Below are 18,892 nucleotides of genomic sequence, written 5' to 3' on the forward strand. Positions count from 1 at the left end.
AGCCATGAGAGTAAAGACAAAGATCCACCGAGAGGAAAAGTGTGCTTGCCATACATAAGGGAACCACTGACTGCATAGGGAAGCTGATGAAGAAACACAACCTACAAACTATCTACAGACTATCTACAAACCCACTAAGAAAATCTAACAAATGCTATGCTCAGCAAAGGACAAGAGCGATCCTCTCACCTTTGCAGGAATCTACCGTATACCATGTAGCTGTGGACAAGTCTACATAGGGACAATGAAACACAGCAGGGCCCAAACACGAATCAAGGAACATGAAAGGCACTGCAGACTGATTCAACCAGAGAACCAACCTGGACACAGCATCTTATTGGAGATCACAGAAATGCTGGATCACCCTAACAACTACCATGTCAGACCACACAGAGAAGCCATTGAAATACACAAGCATGAGAACAATTTCAGCAAAAAGGAGGACACCATGAAAATGAACAAAATCTGGCTATCAGTATTAGAAAAAATCCTCAAAAATCAGGAAATAAAGAGCAATACTCAAAAGCAGGGTAAATCCAGACAAGACTCAATTCGGGCCAGTCAACACCTCCTAACAAAGTGTCCCCCAAGAGGCAACTAATTAGGCTTTAAAGCTGCAAGGCCATTAAATGATAATCAAGGTGGCCAACTGCAACATTCACACTTGCCTCAATGTCCCACCCTGGACATTCCACAGATAAACCCCATTTTCCAAATTTCCAACAGACCTCACAAATTCTGAGGGTGCCTGCCATAGATGTGGGTGAAATGGCAGAAGATTATTTATTTATTTATTTATTTATTTATTATGAACCATTTATATTCCACCCTTCTCACCCCACAGGGGACTCAGGGCAGAGTACAACATATACACGGCAAACATTCAACGCTCGGACATAAAACCATAAATATACACAAACATTAAAATCACTTATATACACTTTAAAATCAGTTGCTTAAAAACCATTCCAAGACACCCTTCTATTATTACCTCATTGCACTATCCCAAAGGCTTGGTCCCACAGCCAGGTCTTCACCATCCTTCTGAAGGACAGGAGAGAGGGGGTTGATCTAATCTTGCCAGGAAGGGAGTTCCACAGCTGGGAGGCAATCACTGAGAAAGCCCTGTCTCTCATCCCCACCAATTGCACCTGTGATGGTGGCGGGGCTGAGAGAATGGCCTCCCCAGAAGATCTCAGTCTTCGTGGTGGTTCATAAAGGGAGATGCGTTTGGACAGTAAATTGGGCTGGGGCTTCTGGAACATGGCCATACAGTCCGGAAAACTCATAGTAACCCAAGAAAATGATTGTTTATTAAGGTTTTCCAGTCCTTAATTCTAGAAGAAGACAGCGACTACACCAGTTTTCCTGCAGATGTCTAGGTTAGCAAAATCAATGAATTTGCCAGTTTAGCAGTATTATATCTATGGCCTATTTTAGCAGCTATGTGTAATAACACAATTTGGAGTGCATATGAGTATACAGGAAAAGAAATGGTACAAGTTTTAAAAATTGGCCTGTTACATTAAGTGTCTCACAGTAAAGCTACCGTATGGGTTCTTAAGCATAAGACAGAAATAACTTACTGTGTAGGCAATTAATTCAGGTTGGCATAGTAGTCCACTTATGTTTATAAAGAGAATGGGTAAGAAAGATGAAGTCAGAAATATAGCCAGATGTAGAAAAATAATAAATATTCAATATATGAAAATGGCAAGCTACATTTGAGTTTTGTAATTTATGAGAACATGAAACCCAAAGGCTTTTTTTATGGCCTTCTGTCAACACAGACCCTCCCCCATGAAAACTGGAAAAATGTAAAAAGATCTGTTCAAATGTCTAAGAGTTTGGATAAATGTCTGAAGACCTTTTATGTTGATATCTTGCTTACACTACTTTCAAATGTGCCATCCCTATATTACATGCAGCATGAGTTACTAATGCATAAGGATGAAAGAACAGAACACAATTCAATGTGCTGAAAACATTCCCTTTTGTTATTTGATTACAGATGAAGACAGACTTCATTGAAACTAAACCAATGAAGAGGCTGAAATTTTACAGCTTTCTTATATTACTAAAATGTCTCAAAGTCTCAAACTGATATAAGATGAGGTTCTCTGTATATTCAAACCTTCACAATCAAAATACTATACCTTTGGATTTCTTCATAGTTCCAGATTCTGAGATGCTTACAGAGCTCCCAGACATCTTATCACAGTCTTGGTCTAGTAGTGCATTGCTTTGCCATGGCTGGCTGATGTCATCTAAGGTCCAATCGTCATGGCTGTTTTCCTGGGGTCCTTCATGGGCAGGGATTGTTTGGGATGCAGATAATGACAGTTTTTCTCCCGAAAGGGACTGTGCAGGTGATCCTTCACCACTGCTGGAAGTCATGACTTGTTTATATGAGCCATCCATGGCTGCTGCATAGTCCAACATAAGTGCAGCTTCACTATCCTGAGATAAATTAGTCTAGAAAAATATATAAAAATAGATGTAGATAACAAAAACCAATAGCTGGAGAAGAAATATTTTTATATTGCTTCCACATTAGTTGTGCTTTGATATTAGAATTTATTTTAATAGAATAAAGCAACATATTTTTTTATTTTGACATGGTTTTAATCTTGTTCACCCTTTTGTGTCTCAGGTTTGAAAGGCATATGGGATATAAATTAAATTGCTGTATGACTCCCTGGTGGCACAGTGTGTTAAACCACTGAGCTGCTGAATTTGCTGACCGAAAGGTTGGCAGTTCGAATCTGGGGAGTAGGGGTGAGCTCCTGCTGTTAGGCCCAGCTTCTGCCAACCTAACAGTTTGAAAACATGCAAATGTGAGTAGATCAATTGGTACTGCTTCTGCAGGAAGGTAACAACACTCCATGTGGTCATGCCAGCCACATGATCTTGGAGGTGTCTACGGACAACGCTGGCCCTTTGGCTTAGAAATGGAGATGAGGACCGCCCCCCAGAGTCGGACACAACTAGACTTAATGTCAAGGGGAAATCTTTACCTTTACTTTAACTATATGACTGGGGTCCCTTTGCCACTTTTTAACAGGAAATTCCTACCACATCCTGCTTCTGAAAGTCTTAGACGTAGGTTGCTATATGGTTCACAGGTGTGTGTGTGGGGGGGGGGGGTGTCGGTGTTTGAGAAACACAAACCCCAAGCTACTTAGTATGGGACAAAAATAGTTGTCACAACTGGTACACATCTTCCTCTGAAATCTCAGAAGCTCTTCTGATATGGATCTTGACTCCCTAACCAATACATGCCCTTTGACTCTACTCTTCTTTCTCTTTCTGTCAGCAAGACAGGAGACTTCCTGTCACAAAGGATTTATGAGGTTTTTGTCCCAGCTTCATTGTTCACTTTTTAGCACCATCTCATTATCATCCATAATCTATTTAAACCTAAGTTTTTAAATTTACTCCCTATCAGATCAATTTACTGCTATGCTGCTCCCAGCTCAATAATAGTATTATAATAATAAATCTTTATTTGTATCTCGCTTTTCTCCCAAAAAGGGACCCAGAGGCTTACAATATATTAGAAACAATACAAATTCAAACAATCATCATATATAACACATAAACCATCTATAAATTAAAACATAAATAACATTTAAAACCAAATACATTATTGTAGACTTTCGTCAGATCATATTGTACTTTGCTCAGCTCAATAAAAGTTGGCCTTCCTATTCCTCAGGCTTGCTTAATCCCTTTACTAATGTTATATTCCCTTTACTACTTACACTTTCATTTTAATCTTCATTCAGAATACAAAACCATAAGCCTTCTTCAAGTTGTCCCACACTCTCCCTTTCCACAATCCTTTCTTTCATCATTGCCTGTTTCCTTCTTGTGGTGATTGTGTGTGCCTTCAAGTAATTACCATCTTATGACAATACTAAGACAACACCTAACAAGGGGGTTTCTTGACAAGAAGATGTTTGCTATTGCTTTCCACTGAAGGTTAGAGAAGTAATTTCCCAGTATCACCCAATGTGTTTCCATGAACGATTTGAACTTTGGTCTATCAGAGAGTAAAATAATAATAATAATAATAATAATAATAATAATAATAACAACAACAACAACAACAACAACAATAATATTTTTTATAAATATATATATGGGAAGAAAGTAAAATGTTAAACATGTTCTTAATATATCATATGATCAACATTTTGCTGTTTAGCTTTACCTTTGATACTCCTGATATTATAATCGTGCTCTTTTTCCTGGGAGACTTCAGCTTTTGCTTTGCAGCTTCACTTAGTTGTCGAATGGCTACTTCAGCAACAGGATCTGTGCCGTTCAACACCAGTAACTCTGTAAAGAAAAGAAGTACACATCTGACTAGATGCCATGAATAACTTAGAACAAAATAAAGATTTTAAGTAAGAGTGTTCCAGTGTAAGTAAAAAAAATCCCGCTTTTAAATGACACACCGATATTAAAAACTTTTAATGCTATTAAAACACAAACTTTGTAAGCAGTAAAACTATAAATCCTGTATTTCTTCTTATTAGGCAAGGACTAATATGATGTATTTGTACCATATAACAAGTAGCATGCTAGGTACTAGGCTTCTGCATTCATTCGTTTTGAACGTTTGCCTTCGGCTTGTTCGGATACCCGTAAGGGCAAGGGAATAATATGATGTATTATCATATGCCTTTTTTTTTAACCAAAACGGACCACATGGTTGCCCGTTATGGCTAACTTCTGTTCTATTCAGGATCACACAGTGTGCTGAGAGGCTTCTTAATTTCATTTAATAATAATAATTTGGCTGTTGCCTAATAATAATAAAACTATTGGGCTTCTGTGGAAGCTTTGTCAAGCCAACAGAACCCATCATCTCTCTCTAACTCCAACCTCCTTCAGGACATAAAAGATTGTTGTTATCATTATTTGTTTCTAGCCCTAATCCTAACCCGATAGTCCTAAAGATTATGGAAAGGGGAGCCCATGAAGCCAATGGGCCAGATATTGTTGCATTTTTTGGCTGTGGACCAAAAATAGCTTTTTGGACAGCCGCACGTTTTCAAGAGGTGCTCCAAAACGGGTCCGCAGGTCCACCAATATTCGGATAGAAGAAATGGATCTCAGTTCAGCTGAAATGCACAAGCCTACGTAGGTACTATACTTGGTGCTACTTTTGAAAAAAGGAACTTGTTCAATGAAAAAGCTACCATATGCAGAAAGATGCTTCTTCCCCTGTGGGTTTTCCAACATATGAAAACTTTTCATTAGGCCATGTCCAGCATGTGGATTTTGTTGTAGTATTCCTTCTACCTCAGAGCAAATCATATGAACTGACCCTCAAGAACTATCCATATCTAGTGTCTGATCGTCCTATAGGACAGTTATATGAGCATGCATGTCACATGTTTACAATGATACAGATGTAATTAATTCCATACCATATACTATGAAACAGAACACAAATGGTTTACCTGTATCTGATGAAGATAAAGCCTTGCTTACTGAAGCTTTCCGACAACTGATAGCTTGAATAGATAAATCCTTCTCAATCACCTTCATTTTAACAGGGCTTCGAATTGGTGAATCTAGAACATAATATATTTAAGTTATTTTCTTATATACATATTTCAAAAGAATCTTCCTTAATGAATGTCAACTTAAACGAGTAACAAAGGGTCAATTAAAAAACCTCCAGAGCAAGTAAACGGGACTTGGAAAAGGTCTTCCAGAAAAAACACCCTTCAGTAACTCTAGTGGAAATGCCCAAAAGTTAACACTATTCTTTTCCCTTAAAACAGGATTTTAGTTTTACATTTTTATTTTAGAACCTAGTTAGGAGTTCAAAAATTAAAAATAGACTCAGGGTCATTTTACTATGATCTGAACTAGACAGTTACTGTTTATAGCCTGTCTCATGATATGAAATAAACACCCTTCCAGCTTGTAAATGGATTTACAGTATATATAAGTTTTCTGTGCTACAGAATATGCATTCCACATGGCAGGAAAGTTCTACTATTGTTAGGCTGAAAGATAGACAATTTTTAAATAGAGTTTTAAAAAAAGATTTGATTTTGGTAACAGAAACAGTGCATCTTTTTGATGAAATATGATTTTCTCAACTTATATAATCATCATTCCAGGTGCATATGTAAACTTGCTTTCTTGCCAATTCGGCAACACAACTAAAAAAAATGCATCTCAAAAAACTGTATCATACAGATGACATTTCTGTGATTCTGTGTTCCCTGACCACAGGCTCTCTTGTTACTGACAAATTTGTAAACTTTTATTTTCTTATTTCTGATTTAAAAAAATACAATGCATCTGTTTTTGAAAAATCAATCCTGTAACCTTACTTTGTAAATAGTGATCAATTATTTTCTTTTCTTTTCTTTACAATCAGTAGAATCCAGCTGTGTTCCCCCACAAATAGAAGTGCTTCCAGAAGTAGAAGAGTAACCTACCCTACAGCTTAAAAATCTGTTTTTTATAGGCTCAGATGACTTTCTGAAAGAGATTCATGGAGGTGGAGGAGGGTTGTGTGTGAAAAAATAAATAAGCCTGTTTGCCCAACACTGGGTTTTGCTCAACATTTGATTGTTTCAAATGTGAACCTGTTTCTGGGTATATTTGACCTGCTGATTCCAAAATTGACACTAGTTTCCCCCTATCAGCTCTAGCTTTTCAGATATAGAACATATGCCATGTACCAGCTGCCATCTGCTCACCCACAGAAAATCATGACAACCACATCTAAGGAACTAGAGCTGCTGCAATGCCATATTCCGAATTAACACCCCAAATAACTTCAAGAACAGGTCTAAAAACCAAAACACCAATATATATTTTTTCTGTGCCTGTCCCTCTAGAAAAAGATTTGTGAAAAAAGCTCCATTGTCAATGAGATCATTTTTAAAAAGAGATATTATTATTCCACTGTTGGAATTCAACTATAGTTTACATCAGAAAGCAGTGCTCCTGATTGGAAAGAGATTGAGTAGTAGATAGGGTTTAGAAAGTTGGTAGAGAAGCCCATCACCTTCTACCCTGACTCACCCTCTATCTCTGGGTCCTTCCAGACAGGCTTATTGGCTTTTACCAGAAGTGTCCAAAGAATTCCTGTGGTAAAACAGAATTAATTTGGGACAAAGCAGGTAAATCCTGCTTTGTCCCAAATTAATTAAATACCCCATTAGACATGAGCTTCCTGAAAGGCCCAAGTCTGATGGGGTATGGGACCTATGGGGACTGACTCCTGGATAGTCCTGGGGGTCGGTCCTCAGCTCTCTCGGGTTTTCGGGCTTCATGAGCTTAGAGAACTGAGAGGGCACCCACTCATTCCCCAACTCCCCCCCCCCTCCAAGCCTTAAAATTAAACAAAAAAAATGAGTGCTACCATTAGTCTCCTCTGACAGGCCTCCTGGGATGTAGAAATGATGTGCCGAAATGATGCGCCAGGAGGCAGCAGAAAGCGGGGGGGGGGGGGGGGGGGAAATCACTCCACTCCCCTCCCCCACCACCTCCTGGCACGTAATTTCTACATACCGGGAGACCTGTTGGAGGAGGTTAATGGTGGCCTGCTACGTTTTTTTTAACTTTTAGGACTTTTTGAGTGGGGTGTTGGATGGCCTCGTGCCATTCTGGAAGTCACTAAGATGGCATGGGGACATCCCATCAAGAAAGCCCATTTTTGGGGTGTTTGTGGGAACTTCAGCACAAGTTAAAGCCCTGTCTGGAAGCGCCTCATTCTGTCCTACCTCCACCTTTGAGGCGTAGACCGATATTCTCAGGGCAACCCACCTTACTCAAGTTTCCAGCCCCCTTCCTAAAATTTCCCATTGCTTTGTCCACAGAAGATTGAGCTTAAATTAGCTAGAGGTAGGACCTCAGGTGTTTCCTATCTGTTATGTAGTTCTTTTGAACAAAGCTTTTTGTAACTTTAACTGCTGGCCTAGCTCCTGAAGTCCAATAGCTCATGGTTCCTTCTGCAGGATGATAGTTAAAACACTCTTAAAACTCTTATCCACAGTGATGAGGATAGAGTGTAACTTTTGAAACCTAAATGAAACAATGCTAAAGCTAGATATATTACCAGATAGCTTTGGTGCAGATTTAGCTTTGTGCAAAGTGATCAGGAATTGGTACCTTGGATTTAGAAAATAGGTGCCCTATCCTTCATAAATTTACAACTTAATTAAAAAAAAAAACATGACTAGCATCAGAAGGAATTCTGTTTTTTTCACCTGAATGCAGCACAGCGGGTTTGCCATCTATCAAAGGTTTGGCTTTCACAGCAGTAACAGTAGTGACCACAGTCCCACAGGGCATCACAGTTCGGTCCTTCTCTACTTTCGCAACAAGAAGTTTGGCAGAAGATTGCAAAGATCTAGTCTCTAATGGTTCAATATATGAGAACTGGAGAAAGAGAAAAAATAATTCAAATAAAGATAAGACAAAAAGAATGCGCCAGTGGATGCCACTTGTTTGGTTTTTATAAGAAAACTGAGATACGTTTTCTCCTAATTTTTCTAATTTCAAAGCCTTATTTAAAAACGGAGTATCACAAACTTTTCCAGTATGACCCCCATATGTGTAGAAGATATGTTCCAACATAAATACATTGATATCTCAAACTGCAGATGAGAGCAAACCCAATATTTTGGGTATACTTGGACAGGAAGGATGCCACTGAATTGCACTGAATGTCCTAGAGAGACCCACTTCCAATGATGAACATTTTTGCGGAATGTGGATAAGTGACATTGTGGATTTTGAGTCTGCTGATATGGGAGCCCTACTTTATATGAACAGAGTGATTTTACAGATTTGTTAAGGAAACTTTGCAGAACTTGGAACATGATTTTTAAAATTGGAGCAAACAGCTTATACTGCTGTTATTCAAAATCATACAATAATGATTTTTGTAGCTACTTTGTTTTAAACCAAAAATACAAAATAGCTTCAATTCCCCAGAATTATCTCATAAAAATATTTCTGAAGTAAAAAGTAAATGCTAACCAGATTTAAAAGAATGGAATGACACTGTTGATGGGTATGTCATTTTATGAAAAAGTCCAATGCTATGCTGTCACAGGGGGCCCCTGGTGCCGAAGTGAGTTAAGCTGCTGAGCTGCTCAATTTCCTGATGGAAAGGTTGGCAGTTTGACTCCGGGGAGCAGGGTGAGCTCCCGCTGTTAGGCCCAGCTTCTGCCAGCCCGCCAGTTTGAAAACATGCAGATGTGAGTAGATCAATAGGTACTGCCTTGGCGGGAAGGTAATGGTGCTCCATGCAGTCATGCTGGCCACATGACCTTGGAGGTGTCTACAGACAACACAGGCTCTTCGGCTTAGAAATGGAGGTGAGCACCACTCCTAGAGTACAACTAGACTTAATGTCACGGGAAACATTTACTACCTATGCTGTCACTACCCTAAAAAAAATCATGATGCAAAATGTAATTACTTACAATGTTTTACATTGAAGTTGTGTTACTTTTCTGGTATTCATGTCAACTGTAAAAACTAGTTGGGTTAGGATTGAGAGAAAGAGAAAAATGGAGTAAAGAAAAAGAACTAGTTTTCACCTCTGCAAAGACAGATCCTACTACAGAACTACTGCCAGTGAGCGGACTGTTCAGTACAAAACTTCTGTGTCCAGACGGCTGTTTCCTGAACAAATCCAAAGGTACAGTAGCCGACGCTGAAAAGCAACCTGCAGAAAATAGAAGCAGGGGATTAAAAGCATGTCTGAGTAATCAATATTGAAGGTTATTTCAAGAACAAGATCTAATTCAAGCCCTTTGGGGCATTTCAAATTAAAAACTATAATTATCTTAGAAACCAGAGTAAAGAACAAGTTACACAGATACTGGTTTCCAGGGGCTCTTGCATTTCAGAAAAGCCAGGCTTAACTCTTAAACCACTCAGTGAAAGAATGGAAGCACCAGGCTGTCAGATTCTTGCAGTTTTCAAAATCTCAATCTCCCTCCCTCCCTCCCTATATATATGAATTGGAGATTTTCAATAAACAGAACCAAATGTGACACTAGAATTACTGTTAGAACAGCCAGCTTAAAATGAAAAAAATGGAAACCAGAGAGGAAATTATGATTGCGGATCAGTTAATGGTAATGGGTACAATCCAAAAAATGATCATGATGATGCAAAAATAATGACTGCACGAAACCATCCTTGCTGCTAAAAGTCAAACTTTGCCTTAAAAGCACTAAACTAAGACCAGATCCAGTCTCTTAACTGAGGCTGGATCTACACTACCATATAAAGTCCGCCCTAGGAGATTTATGGATCCGGATGGATTCCTGACGGCTCTTGGGGATTTTCCCGCCACCTTGGTTGGTGATTCTGTTGATGCCCTGGTGTCCCTCTGGAACGAGGAGGTGACTAGGGCAATAGACACGATTGCTCCGGAACGTCCCCTCTCAAGTAGCCGAGCTAAACCAGCTCCTTGGTTCAACGAGGAGCTGGCAGCGATGAAGCGAAGGAAGAGGAGACTAGAGCGCGTGTGGCGTTCGGACCCGAACGAATCAAATCGAACACGGTTTGTTGCCCTTCTAAGGGCATATGCCGCGGCAATAAAGTCGGCAAAGAAATCTTTCTTTGCGGCCAATATTGCGTCCACAAAGAACCGTCCAGCTGAGTTGTTTTGAGTTGTCAGAGGTCTATTAAATCCCACCATTCCGGATGGGAACCCTGACAACTTGACGGCCCGCTGTGAAGCATTTGCTCGGTTCTTTGCGGACAAAGTCGCTTTGATCCGTTCCGGCCTGGATACCATGTTAACGGCAGTCTCTGAGGATGTAACACGAGCACCTGCTTGTCCGATTTTGATGGATTCATTTCAATTGGTGAAACCCGAGGATGTGGACAAGATACTTGGAGGAATGAGGGCAACCACATGCATCCTAGACCCCTGCCCATCCTGGCTTCTAAAGGAGGCCAGAGGGGGATTGGCCGAGTGGGTGAAGGTGGTGGTTAATGCCTCCCTTCGGGAAGGCAAAATTCCAGCGAGCTTAAAACAAGCTGTAATAAAACCGCTGTTGAAAAAACCATCACTGGACCCCACTCAATTGGTCAACTATCGGCCTGTTTCCAATCTCCCCTTTTTGGGCAAAGTCCTGGAACGTGTGGTGGCCTCACAACTCCAGGTATTCTTGGTAGACACGGATTATCTGGATCCGGCAAAGTCTGGCTTTAGGCCGGGACATGGTACCGAGACAGCCTTGGTCACCTTAGTGGATGATCTTCGCCGGGAGCTAGACAGGGGGAGTGTGTCCCTGTTGGTTCTGCTGGACCTCTCAGCGGCCTTCGATACCGTCGACCATGGTATCCTTCTGGGACGCCTCGCAGGAATGGGCCTTGGTGGCACTGTTTTGCAGTAGCTCAGGTCCTTCCTAGAGGATCATACCCAGAAGGTGTTGCTGGGGGACAACTGCTCGACTTCACAACCATTGTCTTGTGGGGTCCTGCAGGGTTCTATACTGTGCCCCATGTTGTTTAACATCTACATGAAGCAGCTGGGGGAGATCATCCGGAGTTTTGGGGTGCGGTGTTATCTGTACGCAGATGATGTCCAACTCTGTCACTCCTTCCCACCTACTACTAAGGAGGCTGTTCAGGTCCTGAACCGGTGCTTGGCAACTCTATCGGACTGGATGAGGGCTAACAAATTGAAACTGAATCCAGACAAGACAGAGGCACTCCTGGTCAGTCGAAAGGCCGAACAGGGCATAGGGTTACAGCCTGTGTTAGATGGGGTTACACTCCCCCTGAAAACGCAGGTTCGCAGCTTGGGTGTGATCCTGGATTCATCGCTGAGCCTGGAACCCCAGGTTTCGGCGGTGACCAGGGGAGCATTTGCACAGCTAAAGCTTGTGCGCCAGCTGCGCCCATACCTTGGGAAGTCTGACTTGGCCATGGTAGTCATCGCTCTGGTTACATCCCGCATAGATTACTGCAACGCGCTCTACGTGGGGTTGCCTTTGAAGACGGCCCGGAAGCTTCAAATGGTCCAGCGTGCGGCAGCCAGGTTGCTAACAGGAGCGGCGCTCAGGGAGCACACAATTCCTCTGCTGCGCCAGCTCCACTGGATGCCAATTTGCTACCGGGCCCAATTCAAAGTGCTGGCTTTAGCCTATAAAGCCCTAAACGGTTCTGGCCCAGCCTACCTACCCGAATGCATCTCTTCCTACGAACCCTCCAGGAAGTTAAGATCATCTGAGGAGGCCCTGCTCTCGATCCCGTCTGCTTCGCAAGCACGCTTGGCGGGGACGAGAGACAGGGCCTTCTCTGTGGTGGCCCCTCGGCTGTGGAACTCCCTGCCTAGGGATATTAGATCAGCGCCCTCCCTCCTGACCTTTCGTAAGAGAGTGAAAACCTGGCTCTTCGAGCAGGCGTTCGGAACCCCGGAATAATCAAGCTTGAGATGGAGAATGACCTAGGAACGGCCAAGACGATGAAACGGATGAGGATTGGATTGAGAGGATATAGCTCTTTTTAAATTGTTATTGCACTGTCTTTTTTGTCTAAATGCACTTAATTGGTTTTGCTTTTGTATTGTATTGATGGCATTGAATTGTGCCATATGCCCTGAGTCGCTTGCGGGCTGATATGGGCGGGATATAAGTGATGTAAATAAATAAATGATTATCTGCTTTGAACTGTGTTATATGGCAGTGTAGACTCATATAATCCAGTTCAAAGGAAATAATCTGGATTATTTTATTTTATAATCTGGATTATATGGCAGTGTAGATGTAGCCGGAGTTATGAGCCATGGAGTGATTTCCTCCCCATTTAGATCTTTATGGTAGCACCTTACCTACACAAATTTCCAGATATTTACAGTGCGGAATATTATTCAGTTTTTGTCATTTTTGGCCCCTTCTACACTGCCATATAAAATTTAGATAATCTAGATTACATGGTAGTGTAGAAAGGGCTTCAGAGGCTAAGCAACTACAGAATCGGTGAATTTTGTTGGCTACAACTCTCCGAATAACTGGAATTATTTTGCCAAATAAAAAGACATAAAATGAATTATCTTCACTACTTACTATCCGGTTCTCCATTTTCTACCATCCGTATCTGCAGGTATTTTGATTTGGCATTTAATTCACTGTGAACAAGCAAAATGCATTTTTTCAGACAAGCATATATTTCGATGTTTTGCAATACAAGTTTAACAGCTGCCTGTGTACATTCCGGGAAATTTCGTATATTGGATTTTGTCAATTTAGCTTCATGTGCAAAAGCAAATATCCAAGAAATATTGCAGATGAACAATTAGAAAACACATTATAATAATTACATGTAATGGTTGAAATTAAAATGAGCAGAAGTAATAGAATTGACAGAACTGTGTTTTTATAACACTATGTGAATGAAAGGAGGGGTGGGGGAATATAGATTTGGAAACAGATGATGTGACAAGACAATTTTATTATATGATAAATGTTTCTATTTTTAAAAAAGCTGTTACAGGCACAAGAGTCTTACAAAGGGAAAACCCCACTCAGCATTTCAATTTCATTGGCTAAACCAAAAGGTATGAAATGTACCAAAAAAAAGAACAGAAAATACTGGCTAAAAGCACTATACCGTATTTAGTATTATTAAGTATGTATTTATATGGGATTTTGGCTTTGTTTGCTGATACTAAAGTGAGTCTAATCTTTCTCATTTCATTTTGCTTTCATTTTCAAAAGTAGCTTCAGAGTCTAAACCAATGGTTCTCAAACTTCCTAATGTCCTGACCCCTTAATACGGTTCCTCATGTTGTGGTGACCCCCAACCATAAAATTATTTTCATTGAAACTTTGTAACTATATTTTTGCTATTGTTATGAATTGTAATGTAAATATCTGATATGCAGAATCTATTTTCATTCACTGGACCAAATTTGGCACAAATACCCAATACGCCTAAATCTGAATACTGGTGGGGGGGTTTTGGGGAGGGGGATTGATTTTGTAATTTGAAAGTTGTAGTTGCTGGGATTTACAGTTAATCTACAACCAAAGAGCATTCTGAACTCCACCAACGATAGAATTGGACCAAACTTGGCACACAGAACTCCTATGACCAACAGAAAATACTTGCAAGGTTTGGTGGGCATTGACCTTGAGTTTTGGAGTTGTAGTTCACCTACATTCAGAGAGCACGGTGGACTCAAACAATAATGGATCTGGACCAAACTTAACCCAAATACTCAATATACACCTGTGTTTCGCCTGCTGTTTACAAAGAGCACTGAGTTTTGACAAGAGACCAAGATTATAATTATGTGGGCATTATTATAAAATGGGAAGGAACACAAAGTATTTTCTTTTAGATGCCTATAAACAGGCACTTGGTAATTCTCTAACAGTATAGACCTTTATATGTCAGCTAAGAAATAAGTTCCATTAAGTTCGGTGGGGCTTACTCCTAAGTACCTACTCCTATGAATATAGTTTTAGACCAAAGTTTCTCAACCTGGGAGTCAGGACTCCTGTGGGGGTCGCGAGGGGTCACCAAAGACCATCAGAAAACACAGTATTTTCTGTTGGTCATGGGGGTTCTGAATGGGAAGTTTGGCCCAATTCATTGGTGGGGTTCAGAATGTTCTTTGAATATAGGTGAACTATAAATCCTAGCAACTACAACTCCCAAATGTCAGGGTCTCCACCAGTGGTTTTAAACATTTGGTTTTAAATTGTTAGTTCTCGTTCTTCCTTTTCAATATAACTGCATGTCAGGGATGAGTTATCTCCCACCTGATTGAATTTTGATGGTCCTTTGGTAAGAAGGCAGACTTGCCCCCTTCGACCAGTCTGCTGGGTAAGAAAGAGGTGGAAAGAAGAGGGGGTGGCCCCATGCTGCTAGTATGCAGCTCCCCTCTCTTACTTATCCAAAGGGAATAAGCTCCCCAAAATAGAGAAAGAAAAGTATTTCTTTCTCTAGACTATTTGGTTGCTTTGCTTTCTGACACTCAAAAGTAAAGAGGGTAAAGCAGCTAGAATAAGATCAACATTGTACTGAGGTTAGAGAAGACAAACAAGCCAAACTTGTTGCTGCATGATTAGAGAACTCCAAAAGCCCAGCACAGTGGGAGGCAAGTGGCTCATCCTGTCAGAGGGCACCTTATCTTCCTCTCCAGAGAACTGTCTAATTAGTGCCTTGAGACCAAGCAATCTTTTAAAAGTATTGCTGGATAAACACTTCTTTGCTGGATTTTTTTAAAAAACCCAACATATTAGCATAGGTGAGGCCATCTAAGAAGTGAATGAATTAAAGTTCAGAAACTGGTGCAAAGAGGACAGTGAAAAAAGAAAGAAAGGGGACTAAGTCCAGTATCATTTGTCCTATATGGGCGTAACCATTACTATTAGACTACCAGCAATAGGGATGAATAGTATTCTCCAGTAATTAAATCTTTTGCCTTCACGCCAGCATTATATCATTGACCTGGCATGATAGCCTTAAGCTTTGTGCGTATTTTGTCAAAGTAATAGTAGCATCCACTTTATATTAAATAAAAATATTGGGAAGCCTGTAAACTTTCTGTTAGAAGCCACATCATTGCACTATACAGTCTACTCTGAGCAGATCTACTCTACACAGTTTTACCAGATACCACTTGATTTCCCATAGATCCTTCCTATAGAATCTTGGGGTTTGTAGTGGAGGTGTGCTTCCAATTTTGTTCCAGAGCATTCCAGTGCTATACATCAGAGGGTTTACTAGAGCTCTCCAGCAAAAAATTTAAGTACTTCCCCAGATTACAAACACTAGGATTCCATAAGACAGAGCCATGAGTGTTAAAATGACATTAATCCACTGTAACTATATACAGCTGAAACTTTTTCATGATTTAGATGTTTTCCCCATGTATGTGGTCCAGAAAAAACATTTAGCATAATCACCACATCTCATTATTAAACAAAGAAAATTCCTGCCACTCACCACCATAACTGCTTTGGGAGAGCCTGGGCACTTCTAGACAGCGCCAAAATGTGCATTTTCAAAGAGGGATAAACAAACCCGGGACCTGCTTGCAGGCCCCTACACAAACCTGTGCGTCCTAGGGTGTCTTCCCCCACCATCCTCACAGCCTTTTTTCCCCTGAGAATAAAATGGAGGGCGGACAGGGGACATCCGACAGAAGGTTTTTTTTTTAAGGTTGTCATAAGCACACATGCAAAAACCTTAATATAAAATATGAAGAGATTCCCATGTGCACATATGAGGATCAGCACATAATGGAATGATTTAAAAAAAAAACAACTTCTCCCAGATTTCTCTCTTTCCCCACTTGTGTTTTCATGCTCTGTTTATGTTTAGAAACTTCAAAATAAAGATTTTCAGAGAGCTCCAATGGCTCCCCTTTCTGCTTCATTTAAGCCAGCTAGAAATCAGCTGTGTCTCTGTGACAGCCCGAAAAGGGGGGAATCTCACATTTTGCATGACTGCAGAGATAGACAGTCATGCAAAAATGCACATTTCCTTGCCAGAATCAGGATAAAAGAGGACTTCTTTATCCTGTGTTTTGGCTGCCTTGCTCCGATTCAGCACGGATTTACCAGTAACGTCATCTAGGCCCCCCCCCCTTAACCCATTCTCTCCCTAAGTTAAGGAATGTGATTGTCATGTTTTTAAGAGTGTTAGTGAAACTACTTACAAGATGAACTCCTCTTTCCAACAGATGTCCATAGAGTTGCTGAGCACAGAGCTAGAATATTTCTGCAAAGGGTCATTGAGCTGAATTATACATATTGGGTTACTCGTGACTGCAATAAAGGTAACAGAGGGCAAATCAGTTCCAAAAAGGAAATTCTTTTTATGCATTTCACAACTTAAATGTGCTACTAGCAAGAAATTCCTATCACTCATTTAAACAAACGGTTCTTCTTAGGAGATCTGCATAGGGAACACAATATGCACCAACACAGTAAGAAAAATACACATCAGCCCCTGAGTGCAGGCTTCAGAAGGCTAAACATGAGAGATGGGAGCATTTTCAGAACAAAAGAAATATCTCTTTTCCAAAACAGAAATTTGAATCAGGCATCTAATAGCTGGAAATCTATTTAGCAATATGAACTGAAGCAACAGCTTAATGTTTCAAAATGTCTTTAAAGATCTGAAAATCTAATAATGATCCACCTAAGGCTTCATCGGAAAAAAGTGGCCAAATAACAACTCCAACAAGAATAACCATTGAAAAGGCTGATGTTCCAAAAGTGAACCAATATTTGAGAAGGCTGTGCAGTGGGGAATACAGTTAGAAGCAACACACAATCAAAGCAGGTGGAAGTTTCTGATTTGCATAATGTGCCCTAACCCTTAATGTTTGCCATGCCCGGAAGCCAAAAAACTATGCAAGTAAGGGCTTGCAGAAACTTAAAAAACCTGATGGACAAGTTTTAAATTCACCTCTTGAAATGCAGACTGCACAATGTGATTATGACCACTCTTACTTCATTGCTGCTCAGACTTATGCATTGTGATTTAAGACAAACTTTTCAGCTATATGTACTACAAGAAAGATGGGAGTTTTAGGCATTGTGTTTAACATATGCCTTGCAGTTCTAAACCTCCCAAATCCCTTTAGGATGTGTGTACATATAAATAAAAATCCACATGCATTCATATAGATCTATCCATCAATACAATAGAACATGATAACATTCCCATTTTTTTTGCTATACTCTTTCTATAAAGGAGACCTAAGAAACAATGCCAGTTAGTGAAGGAAGGGTGGAATGATGCCACCACTTCACTTGCTAAGAGAATTGATGGGACTGAAGTTGCATACCTCTTCACAATTCTTGTTAAGAGGAACTGGTTCTTAAATATTTTTCTTCAATTTGTGATTGACAGGAAAATTGACACAATAAATCTATCCTACCATTATGATTGGGGGCTATAGTGGAGAGATTTGCAAGGCAGTGCTCATAGAAACTGCAGTGTCCTTATATATTTCTCAGAAGTAGCTAGCCTGCCTAATTTCAAGATGGAGAACAAATAGCTTTGCTCACACAAATGGAAAGACATGCAAGCACACACACACACTGCAGTAATAACTGGAGATTTTAATTTGTGTTGGGAAACATTTCCTGAAGGCCAAGAGCAAATGGAAACAATCTTTATGGTGTAGCGATGTGACTGAATGTGGCCCTCTATCATTTACCTACTCCAAGTATAGATCCTTGATGCTTGTGAAAGGATGCAGAACAGAAGTCAAGGATATCCAAGTAAATGGCATGAATTACTCGAGCAGAATCTATGTTTCCCCCAGGTTTATTTATTGCAATCCACTGCTTGCTATTTTTTTGCAGAATAAATTACGTAATACAGGGGGGCTCTGAGTTATTTTACCTGTAGTGCTCTGATTGGTCAGTGTCACCCTGATGTTTTTCACAAGAAGTTTGAGATCATGAGCCCTTGGAGGCTTAGGAGGACTTGTGCACTGTAGCAGAGCTCCTGCATTTTGTATGCTCTGTTAAAAGGAAACAAGACAAAAAAAAAGCTTAGTATTTGTGTTGCTGACATTTAATTTCCAACCACCATACTGCAGTAAATATTGCATGCCCTTAATACATGTAAATCAGTGGTTCCCAACCTTTTTTGACCAAGGACTACTTGACCAGGGATCACTTTCCAACATTATTACCAAAAGGGGTACAAATCAGTTTTTGGTCAACTTTAGATCTGGTTTGGTTATTTGGGGTGCTAATTCAGAAAACTGCATTGGATAGACTACATCAGCCTTAGTTTTTGATATAGAACATATGTCATCCAGTAGTCGGCATCTGCTCACCCACATAAAACCATATTTAATAATCTAGGGTGGATGTGGTCTATCCAAGGGCCGGGGCTACTCAGC

General features: G+C 40.3%; 1 protein-coding gene across 1 annotated transcript in view; it reads right to left on the reverse strand.

Moving 5' to 3' along the window:
- C2CD2 (C2 calcium dependent domain containing 2) overlaps window positions 1-18,892 on the reverse strand; it is a 48,069-nt gene that overhangs the window by 6,251 nt on the left and 22,926 nt on the right. Inside the window, exons 6-13 of the mRNA XM_060770292.2 lie at window positions 18,385-18,505; window positions 16,685-16,793; window positions 13,080-13,141; window positions 9,591-9,718; window positions 8,250-8,421; window positions 5,475-5,588; window positions 4,217-4,344; window positions 2,157-2,475 (exon numbers count right to left, since the gene is read on the reverse strand). Of these exons, the coding sequence (XP_060626275.2) occupies window positions 2,157-2,475; window positions 4,217-4,344; window positions 5,475-5,588; window positions 8,250-8,421; window positions 9,591-9,718; window positions 13,080-13,141; window positions 16,685-16,793; window positions 18,385-18,505 (1,153 nt within the window). The remainder of the gene's footprint in view (window positions 1-2,156; window positions 2,476-4,216; window positions 4,345-5,474; window positions 5,589-8,249; window positions 8,422-9,590; window positions 9,719-13,079; window positions 13,142-16,684; window positions 16,794-18,384; window positions 18,506-18,892) is intronic.

The sequence above is a fragment of the Anolis sagrei genome, chromosome 3 (assembly GCF_037176765.1).
Source record: "Anolis sagrei isolate rAnoSag1 chromosome 3, rAnoSag1.mat, whole genome shotgun sequence".
NCBI classification, from domain to species: Eukaryota; Metazoa; Chordata; class Lepidosauria; order Squamata; family Dactyloidae; genus Anolis; species Anolis sagrei.